Source organism: Triticum aestivum, chromosome 4A, assembly GCF_018294505.1.
Source record: "Triticum aestivum cultivar Chinese Spring chromosome 4A, IWGSC CS RefSeq v2.1, whole genome shotgun sequence".
Taxonomy (NCBI): Eukaryota; Viridiplantae; Streptophyta; class Magnoliopsida; order Poales; family Poaceae; genus Triticum; species Triticum aestivum.
Genome location: NC_057803.1, coordinates 516,997,468 through 517,008,497, shown reverse-complemented (window position 1 = coordinate 517,008,497; position 11,030 = coordinate 516,997,468). Strand labels below are relative to the sequence as shown.

The following is an 11,030-nucleotide window of genomic DNA, read 5'->3' as shown; positions in this document are numbered from 1 at the left end:
TTTGTGCAGCATGTCGGAACAGATTGAGAGTAATTTAACATGCAGTCAAACCAGCTGGGCATTTCGCTTTGTTGATAGGGAGAACCTCACCAATTGTTCTAATGTCCATAATGGAGTACCTATGCCATATCTTTGAGTGCAGGCGTGCAGCCATGAATAAAGTACTATTCTAGTCTTAGAAGAACAATATCAGGTAGATATGTGCCTAATGAAGATTGTTGGCACGCCCCCCCCCCCCCCCCCCCCCCCGCGTCGCCCTCCTCTGGCGACACGGGGGAACCCTAGCCGCCGCCGCTAGAGGTAACCTCCGCCGCCCTCCCCCGCATCGCCGCCGCCAGAGGGCCGGACGGCGAAGCCACGCCGAACCCCATGAAGGTGGCGGCGGGGTGGATCTAGCCTCCCGCGTGCTCCACCTCGCCCCCCCCCTCCCCCCCGACGTGGCTGTCTGCTGGTCCGGTGGGGCTGCAGGTGAGCCCTGGCTGTGCCGGGCGGCCGGATCCGGCCTCCCCTCATCGGCCTGCCCCCCGCGCGGCTCGGGCCTGCCGCGCTTCCCCCCGTCGCCGAGCTCCTCCATAGCAGTCGCGGGCGCCCCCACCTCCCCCCCATCCAGCTGCTGCCCCCGCCCCCTGCCGGTCCGGTGGTGGATGCGTGGTGCCATGGCCGCGGCCATGGGCACCTATCCCTACAGCTCCCCCTCCCACCGGCGGCGCGGCCTGGTGCTGCTGCCGTCCGCGGCTGGGCGCGGGACTTGCGCCGAGTTATGGGATGCGCGCGGCCTGCCCCGTGCAGACGCACATCCCCTCCTCCGGCGGCACCTCCTCCCCCTCGTGCGGACGTGATGGCTCTCGTGCAGCGGTGGCGAGGCGTCAATGGTACTGGTAGGCACGGCGCTCCTCGCGATGGGTCCTTCCTGGCGCTGCTCCGGCCCCGGCGGCCTCGTACCCACGTTTTCCGGTGTCCGAGGCTTGCCGGCGTTCTCTGTCGGGCGGCCTCAGCCTCGGCGACCAACGGCTGCGTCTCTTCCAGCTCGTTGGCTCGCTGATGTCCCGACAGCTTCGGCCACGGTAGCTCGGGGCTGCGTCTCTCCAGTCCTAGCTGCCGGCGTTGCCGGTCGCCATCGCCTTCCCTCGCGGTGGTATTTGCTTCGTCGTCGACCCTACCCTGTATGCCTTAAAGCCTCCTCCTTTTGTCAGATCCGATGCTCGTAGGCCCTGAGGCGGTGCCCCCCCTCCGGCGGCAGGTGCAGCACCACCTACTCCCTTCCAGCCTGGTGGTTCCGGCCAGCGTTAGCTTCCTCATTCAAGATTCCACACATGGCGGCTATGGGATTGCTCAGCTTCAGGCCAGGGAGAAATCTCTGCTCGGCATGCCGGTGCTGGCAGCGACGGCGCCCGTGGGTGTCGTTTTTCCTTCTTGAAGGCGCTGTCATGGCCTTCAGCTGCGTCCCTCTTCGAGCTCGGGGGAAACTCTAGATTCGGTTGCTCCGGACCGGATGGCGAAGACGTCTCGGCGTCGTCTTCCTTCTTGAAGGCGCTATCTTGCTCGCTTGTGGTGTCCCCAGTGTTGGCTTGGTGATGTTGAGGCTTATCGCTGGTTCGGCATTGTCGCTCTTGGTCCGGGTTGGGTTGGTTCTAGCTGTGTTGTTCCTTTTTTGTTTGGGCCGAGCACCCCTCTCCTTGTGCTCCGGGCACCATTTCTCGCCTGTCTGCGTTCGTGTTATGTGTTGTACCCCCGTTGTACTCATTCTATTCCTTCTATCAATGCAATGATACGCAAGGTTTGCGTATTCGCGAAAAAAGATATGTGCCTAATATAGTGCTCTGATCTATTCAGTTTATGTTACTTCGTTTTCTTTTGGAAGAGATTCTTTAATTTCTGAAGTATGTGTGGTCTTTGAATTGACTCTGTTGTAGAAATACAGTGAGAAGTTTGCAAAAAATGGATCCACAGTGACCACACACTGAAACACGAAAACAGGCTAAGGCAACGCGCCAGACTGTCTGCTAGTAAGGTGTAAAAATGGCCTGAACTGCACCCTAAACGAAGCTTGTAGTAAATTATCCATCTAGTTCCGGCCGTTCTCTATTACCATCGGTCAGCATTCATCCAATTGCAGGAATACCAAAACTATGTTGTACACATTTTACTACTAGCTTCTGTACTTTTATAAGCATAGCATGCAGTTCATCGATTAACACTCGCAAGATGACTGCACATCTTTATCTCAGAGACTAAAAAATAACAAGGTATAATACTAAACTCATCACAATGAATCCATTCTGGGTGTAGAACAGGGACCTGTGTAGGCTGATTATGGTTAATCTTAGCATAAATTTTCAAACAACCATAAATGCATTTTCTACCACTTTGTTGTTGCACTATCCAACAGATTCATCAAGTCTGCACAGTTCTTTCTTGTTGTGATTTGGCTAAATACCACAAAAGTTGTTTTCAATGTCTCAGTGTTGGCCTTTCGGTTAGATCTTCCCCCATCTGCAGGATACTATGTTTTCGGGTCTTGCGGTTGACGTGACTGCCTTTAAAAGAAGATCAATCAAAATTTAAGCTGTAATCAAGAGCTTGGTGCCTTGATTGAAGAACCATTGACTTCTGAATCTGAAAGAGTGAAAGTGCTACAACTTAGATGCGCACAGCGGACCATACCCCCAGAAGCTCCTGCACGGTACTTTTCTCTGAAATAATTATCTGGTGGTACCTCAAACAAGAGTTGATGCAGACTGGACATGGTTGCTTGGAGCACCACTGACATGTGTTGTGCATATGGTTTTGGTAGGTTATATATGTGTGCATTCATGTGGCTGGGATGCCTGTCCACACTCCCAGCACGGTCGATGTCTCCTACATAACCAGGTATGCACCACCCACAAAGACACATGGGCAAGGGGACAAGATCTTAAGGGGATGGGCATCATGAGCATATGAATGTATGAGCATATGAATGTGATGTTGGGATGGTTAGGCAGATGGATAAGAAGCTCACTTTTTCGCATCCTCTTAACAAAATATCAGCACTCACCACCGGTAGTCGCCGCTCACTAGCGAGCACGAGATGTGGGCAACAAGATTTTATACACGGATCGAAGTTTACCCACCTGGATCTTGACCATTCACTGGGCAATATGTGGGGTCAGAGTGAGTGATTGGACGCAAACCACCCCGGTCGAAAGTTGCATATCGGGCCTGCTCTGCTGCTGGTTGATGGATTGGAGTTAATCGATAAGCTGTTGAATTCTGCTGAGGCTAAGACTAGGAAATGGCCGGCTGTCATCGTTCCCAACTTTTTTTCTAGTATAGTACCAGACGCACCTTTCATTCTGAAGAAAAACCCCAGGGCGACTCAGCACTATTGCCGTTGAGCTAGGAGATCAGTGAGGGAGACAGTTTGCAACCGGACGCTGCATCCACTGACCATTCGTGGGGAAGTCACTGGCGGGTGGGGAGGGGTCACTCGGGCTTCTAGAAGGTGAGCCCCCCACAAAAGGCAACGCCTTTTCCCAAAAGCCACCAAAAGCTCGCCCAGGCCAATGGAGATTGACGTTTGAAAAGGAAAGGCGCGAGATGATACGGGAAAGGAAGGAGCAACGGGCAATTTGGAGGGCGCACAGCCACGCCGCTGTCTTTTTGGGGGTGACGTCATGCGAGCTACCAACCACCAGCTACCAGCCTACCACCGCCCAATGTATCACCCAAAACCCTTGGCTGGCTCCGTCCTCTCCCTGCCCATCCATCGCCACCACCTTCTTCTCCCAAGTTGGTGCTAGTGGAAGACCGCTCTCCCAAGATTCAGATTTCTTGCGGATGCGGGTTACGGCTACGATCTATTTATTTGAGCGGTTCGACGAGTTGTGCACCAATTTTTATTTTTATTTTGCGCAGGAAGCTTCCCAAGACTCCCAAGGAACCGATGCAGTGCCTGCATCGCTGACTGCCTCGGTGAAATGATTCGATGGTCGTGGACACAGTACCTCCAGATGCTGAAATTCGTCTCTATCCAGGAGGAGCTTGATGGATCATCATCTGCTAAGAATATGGATGTGGGGCACAGGATGGTTTGTTTGCAGCAGCATTGGTTGGCGGTGGCAGCAGAGAATGGATACTTATTGGGTGGAACTGTTTCGTCATCCGTGGCGCTTTTGGGAGACTTTTGATGAGGGGTAAGAATGGATTTTGCCTCACCTTGTTGAGATTCAGGTGGTCAAATGAGAATAAATCTTCAGTAACCTAACCACAGATATCTCTTGGCATGAGAACAGATTGGGCCCCCACCATTAACATGATGTTCTGAGATCTCACAAAAAAAAACATGATGTTCTGCGTAGGCTCCATGTTGCCAGTAGATCACAAGTCGTTATAGGCTTTATGGTAGTAAGAATTTGGCATTTTCATGGATGAGCAGAAAGATCGGGTGGAAGGTTCATGTCATTTACGTGGTTGTTCTTCCCAGCAAGAAAACTTGGACCAACCGTAACTCTGAGCCAGAGCAATTGGTTGAGCCACCTGCCTCAGACTCTGGAAACTTGGTCGCTGCTGTCTATTTACATTGCAAAATGGTGCAAGTTTTCACAGGTGCATTTCAACGAGAACCAATGTCCAAGATTGTGTGCAGCTTTTCATAGGCATATCTCAACAAACCTATCTCCAAGATCATGAGAGCTCTTAATTATTGCCGTATGCTGCTGGTGCTGAGCCCGGCTCTGTGGGGGCCATAAGCTCGTGTGATTTGACTAGACAAGACAAACCTGCTCTTTCCATAGGCGTGCTTTGGCTAAGCGAACGTTTTGGCTTTGTCATGTTCAAGATAGTCGACTAAGCATCCTCAGTTTTAAATGATTGCACTAGATATCCTGGAGATATCCAATCTACGAAGGTTTCAAAATATTTCCTCCCATATGACTGCACTTCCACCATGGAAATAATAATTTGAGAGCTCAAGTAGGAATATCAGAAACATGGTGAGGGGTTGGCGTTTCAGCTTTTGGTTGTTTTGCCATATCACATATGCATATGCATAGAGGCTTACATCTGGAGAGAAAATGAGGTATGTGTCCTACAAGCCAAGCTCTTTTATCTATTGTTATGACGCTGCTAGAAGAAGGGCGCGAGAAGGCCGGCCGGGGGCCTTTTTGCCGACTGCCAGGCAAGAGGGAAGGGATTTCCTTCTTAATTCTTGCTTGATTAGATTGATACATCTCCTCTCTTTATATAGAGAGGTTTACTTGACTTCCAAGCAAGGCTTACTTGACCCCTAAGCAAGCGACCCTTATCTCTAATTAACCCTAAGACTAACGGGCTATACTGCCAGCCTAGGCCCATTACGTACTCTAACACTACACTCCACCTGGACATGCAGCTTGTCCTCGAGCTGCAGCCTAACCAACTTATAACCATGACTCGACGCAACACAAAGCTTACACCTAAAAACAAGCCTTTTACATCTTGGCTTGTTTTATGACTCTCAACCTGAAATGGATTGGGACACTTTATTTTGGACCCCTCAACAAAAAGTGGACACCATCAGCATGTCGGACGTGCACGTGTACAGCCACCTGGATCCCATGGACACCACCTGGACCAAAGGAGTGCATGTGTATGGCCACCTGGAAGTGGTCGCAAGAGCGACCAGCAGAGCCGCCCTCGCGGCGGCCGGCGGCGGAAAGCAGTGGTGCTATGCGGTGCGCTCCTGTCGGTGACACCCTGCCTTCTCCCCGCTGGACTGCTGTTGGTCTGCACCGCACAAGGAAGAGTGGAGGGCTTGCGATGGAGAATGACGAGGAGGGGTGCGCCTCCCCAACCGCCGATGTCACAGACTTTGAGGTCGCTACCCGCGGGGAAAACAGCATGCTCGCCGCCCGTGGGGGAAACCGCATGCCTAAGATCCCCGACGCAGCAGACGAGATCGAGGTCCTTTGCGCAGCGAAGGGAAACTTGGAGGAGCGGCAGCTGCAGACCACACATCTCCCGCACACGCCGACGCGCTAGTAAGCCGCGTGCAGCAGCCTGCAGCCTCACCGCCGCCGACACGTGGCGGGTAGCAATCCAAGACGGAAGCGGTGACGGCGACGGCGGGGACTTGATCTGTTGGATGTGGACGCCCTGGGATGGCGGCGGCGCTGATGGGAACGAGGTCGTCGCACTCCCGTTGTAGGGCATCCCATACTGGGCGGCGGAGCTCACCGGCGGTGGCTGCTGTAGCTGCAGCGGCTGCTGCGGTGTCGTGCCGGGCAGCGGCAACGGCTGTTGCGGCAGAGCGCCGGTCGCGGCGGAGGCCGCTAGGAGCGGCGGCTGCCACTGCAGCCAGGGTTGGGCGGTGGTGGCGATGGATGGCAGCTGCAGCGGCGCGGCGGAGGCCGCTAGGAGCGGCGGCTGCCACTGCAGCCAGGGTTGGGCGGTGGTGGCGATGGATGGCAGCTGCAGCGGCGCGGCGAAGGCCGCCTGGTGCGGCGGCTGCCACGGCAGCCACGGCGACGCGGGGGCGGCGATGGGCGGCGCAGCCGGGTGCGGTCCGTGGGACCCGGCCAAGAACAGGCGGATCTCCTGGACCGCCTGGGTTAGGTCTCGCAGCACCCCGGACACCTCCTCCCAGGTGAGGACAGCGGGGGCGGGCGCGACGGAGGATCCCGGCGCGGGCAAGAGTGGGGCGACGGTCGTGGTGGTCGCCGGAGGCGTCAAGGTGACCGGCAGCGGAAGAGACGGGCTTGGCGGCGGTGAAGACATGATCGAACCGAAGGTAGCTGATATCAAATTGTTATGGCGCTGCTAAAAGGAGGGCGCGAGAAGGCCGGCCGGGGGCCTTTTTGCCCACGGCCAGGCAAGAGGGAAGGGATTTCCTTCTTAATTCTTACTTGATTAGATTGATACATCTCCTCTCTTTATATAGAGAGGTTTACTTGACTCCCAAGCAAGGCTTACTTGACCCCTAAGCAAGCGACTCTTATCTCTAATTAACCATAAGACTAACGGGCTATACTGCCAGTCTAGGCCCATTACGTACTCTAACATCTATCGACTGTACCCCGACTTCCTCTATTTAGCTAGTGACCAGGACTAGAAGCTACATCATCGACGAATTATTTATCTTCAGGCATTTTTTCACGGAAGTTACTGTTCAGAACATTTTGGGCGTGCAGCCACTTGATTGCTTAGTCTTTTACCTGCCGTCTTTACACAGAACAGACAACTGCTAGTTGTTCTTAGTTGTTGACCTTGTTTTGAGTGCGAACAAATTAAGATGGGTGGCGTGACATATGGTAAGAAAAGGAAGAATCACCAACATGTTTTACCTGGTGCTTCCCTTCTGTTTCAAGATTAGCATTATGGAATGTAGATGCAGAAAAGAGAGCTGGTGGTCAGCAATTCCATGACGACTTTGGCATTTTAACTTTGAGGCGGCATAGGTAATTTAGTATTAACACCCTTCCCCTTTCCGCCAAAATCATGAGGCTTGAGAATAAAATCTGCAACTTTTATGATTGTAGCATGATGAATTAGAACAATACTGTTGTCATGTTTCAGCTCTTTTTTTTGGCACAAATACCAACATTAAGCCATGTACAGTTAAGTGCTTAGGGTTTTTGTTTAAGCACTAGTGTTTATTTATAGAGCGCATGTGCTTATTTAGGCATCTCCACTGTATAAATTAGCACTGTTGCTTAAGAAAAAATAGTTTATTTTTCTAAATACTTGTCTAAGCACCTAGCATTATACATGGCCTAATTGTGCCTTGCTTGCCCAGAAGAAAAGGGAACTAATGTACCATTGTTCTGTGTACAACCCCCTTTTTCTTGAAAGGAACGTTTTGCTGGAATTAACCTTTATTTTCAGTTGTCTAGCTAAATTAACTCCGTTCACAAAGGGAGTAACCTTTTTCCGAATCGAATGTGCTTGTTCACTTATTTCAGTTCGTATATTGAAACATCCAAAACACCTCATATTTATTAACGTAGAAAATAAGATAGATGTTTTGGGACAACATTTGCTCATGGACAGCATGTGGTTGAGTTTTCTATGCATGGTTGAGTTTTCTATGCATGAAAAAGGGTTTGTCTAGTAGAGAGGAGAGGGGGAGTGGGAGTGGGCAGCATGTGGAATGCCCATATTTTCTGGTTAGGTAGGTAGGTAGAAGGTATGGGAGAGGTGTTAATGAAGGGGATAAAGTGCCATGGAGGAGGAGGGGAGGGGCATGGACTGAGGAGCTTTTTGGCTAGTTAATGACTTAATGGTCAGAGAGCTTGGCGTGTGCTGTGTCTGGCCTTCTTGGGGTTGGGGTTGTGGATGCCGGAGTTGGTGGGCTAATTAGTAATTTAATCTTGGATCGGCCACTCCGTTCACAAAGCGTACAAGACAAACCCTTTTTCATGCATAGAAAACTCAACCATTCAGTGATGTCACTGGATGGCCATGTCATGTGCTAGCCTGCAGACATCCGAGAACCTAACTTCCCATAACCACCACCAGCCAGCACCATAACGCTCACTCCCACTCTCATTACTCTGCATCACTCACTCCCTAGATGATGGGCCTAACTCCCCTAGATTAGGGATATGCTTGATTAGATCTAGTGGAGGATGATGAACTTCCTATGGCACGATTAGTAAAGACAAGAAGGAAAGAAGGTAGGAGCTGCTAGCTGATGATCTATTCATGAACTATGTCACCTAGACTAGATGATGATGCATATGCATGCATGGCCCGATGCTAGCTAGTAGCTGTGAATTAATAGAAAGGGGGTAGATTTAATTTCCTCATGAACATGATACAGAGAGCTAGCTAGTTTAATTAATAATTAACCATGTGTGGCTTTAGTTAAAAAGGTATATGTCCGAATGTTACTGTTACTAGTGCTACTATTGGCGTCCGCCCTCTAGCGGCGCGATGAATCTGAACATGTGCTGCGTGCTGGCCTGCTGCTGCATGGGCACGGAGGAAGCGCCGCCGCAGCGGCATCCCTCGCCGGCGCCCTGGAACCCGAGGCGGTTCAAGCACATGCACGCCGCCGACGTGGACGTTGTTGCATTGTTGTGGCTCGCCGTCGTTGCTGCCTCCTGTTTCACCGCTGGGTCGTCCGGCTGGTAGGGTGCAAGGCTGATGGAGAGGTTGAGGTCGATGCCGAGGTGCCGTCGCGACGGTGGCGGCGGCGTGGCGGAGCCGGCCGGCTCGTCGTCGCTGCTGTGGCTGCAGGCGGGCTCGGCTGAGCTGGAGAGAGCCGCGAAGGGATCCTGCTGCTGCGGCTGGAGGTGGTGGCCACCGGGTGTGGCAGCCGCGTACTGGTGTTGGTGCGCGACCCGGAGCTGCTGCGCCGGCATGGCGGCCCCCGCGATGGCATTAAGCGGGCGGTGGGTGTGCGGGTCCATGCCGCGGGCCAGGAGCTTGCGCTTGATGTGCGTGTTCCAGTAGTTCTTGATCTCGTTGTCCGTCCTCCCCGGCAGCCTCCCGGCGATGAGCGACCACCTGAGAGCACAAGCGCAAGACCGACACGATATATAAGAAATAAATAACGCCGTACGCCCGTGGATCGACCGATCTATCTATCTCCACTGATGCATCATCAGAAGAAGAAGGATAAGAATTGTTACTTGTTGCCGAGCAGCTCGTGGAGCTTGATGATGAGCTCGTCCTCCTCCTCGGTGAAGTTGCCCCGTTTGAGGTCCGGCCTCAGGTAGTTGATCCACCGCAGCCTGCAGCTCTTCCCGCACCGCAGCAGCCCTGCACCACGCACCATGCATACATACATCATTCACCCATGGCCGTACACGCGTCTTGGTCGCCGATGAGCGGCACATACCTGCGGCTTTGGGGAGGGACCTCCAGCAGCCCTCGCCATGGGCCTTGATGTAGGCGATGAGGCGCTGGTCCTCCTCCTTGGTCCAGGCGCCCTTGTTGGTGTGCGCCTTCTCGCAGCACGGGGACCTCCCCATGCCGCCGGCCGGCACGTAGGTACGTTGAAGACAGGAGCCGGCGGCGCCGCACACGAGTAACGGACTGATGATATATGCTGTTGTGGCTGTGGGTGGGTCTGAGGGAAAGGAGGAGCGGTGCGGTGTTGGTGGTGCGTGCGTGCGTGCGAGCTTTTTGAGAGCGAGCGAGCGAGGAGGAGAGAGAGAGGGGAGACGGGGGTGGGTAGTTGGTTTTATACGGGGAGGAGGAGGATGGGGGTGGAGCGGAGCGGGGCCCCATTGACGCGGATCCCTCTGGGCCATTTGACCGAGTTGGTGCGATGAGAGGAGAGGGGGGAGGTGGGGGCGAGTGGTTGCAAAGCCCTAGGCCTGGATTTGGTAGGTAGGTATGCTCCGCTTCTTCTGCTCGACTGCCGCTTGTCCTATTCCCTTCCTTCTCCCCTCCCTTTCTTTTCTGCTTATTTATTATTCGTTTTCTGATTTTTTTTCATTTTTCATTTTTCTTTTGGGGGAGGAGGGGGGCTAGCTGGTAGGTGTACCCGGCGAGCGCACACCAGCAGGAGTAGGTGCAGCCTAATGAATGCAACGGGGTTGGGTTTTGGGGTGAGGCTCTTGGTTTTTGGAAGGAGGGTAGTTCAACATCAAATGACTGGTTCTTTTACATGAAAATTCTACGCTTGCCCCGCAAAAATACTTGGCGGTTCGTTGAAAATATCTTACTACTTAGGAAATGCAACTACATTCGTTTTTCCATCTCTGTCAACGACCGGGGCATAAGGATGATACCATCTTATTTCTTACATGTGGCGGCCGTTTCGATGAGCAATTGCCCTGTGTATGCCCTTCAAATTTTCAAATATATTGAGGTGATGCACGAGAGATGGACGGTATGGTATTGATACGAGCGTGGTGGTGTATGGCGATCTAGGCCACAAAGGCAGATTCCTTTGGGCATAAACTTTAATTTGGGAATAATTATATCCGTTGATTGATATTTTTATTAAACAATGGCATACCTCACAGGAGTTTATTGAACATTCTAACTCAAATCTAGCACCACTCTAACGATGAGCTGGTTTTTTCTTTTCCAAATATTTGGGACATGCAGAGGAGCAA

General features: G+C 52.6%; 1 protein-coding gene across 1 annotated transcript; it reads right to left on the bottom strand.

Moving 5' to 3' along the window:
- Positions 1-8,733: 8,733 nt before the first annotated feature.
- LOC123086670 (myb-related protein 330) lies at positions 8,734-10,125 on the bottom strand. Its single transcript, XM_044508446.1, has 3 exons — positions 9,803-10,125; positions 9,594-9,723; positions 8,734-9,468 (listed from the first exon to the last, which is right to left on the bottom strand). Exons 1-3 carry the CDS (start codon positions 9,933-9,935, stop codon positions 8,865-8,867), a joined length of 867 nt encoding a protein of 288 aa, XP_044364381.1. The 5' UTR covers positions 9,936-10,125; the 3' UTR covers positions 8,734-8,864.
- Between the last annotated feature and the right edge of the window lie 905 nt (positions 10,126-11,030).

Bases quoted from the DNA above. Each gene is read 5' to 3' on its own strand.
- LOC123086670 (XM_044508446.1), bottom strand. From the start codon at position 9,935: ATGGGGAGGTCCCCGTGCTGCGAGAAGGCGCACACCAACAAGGGCGCC. The intron at 9,724-9,802 runs GTATGTGCCGCT...TGCGTGGTGCAG, and splicing joins GTCCCTCCCCAAAGCCGCAG to GGCTGCTGCGGTGCGGGAAG. The intron at 9,469-9,593 runs GTAACAATTCTT...TTGTGCTCTCAG, and splicing joins CACGAGCTGCTCGGCAACAA to GTGGTCGCTCATCGCCGGGA.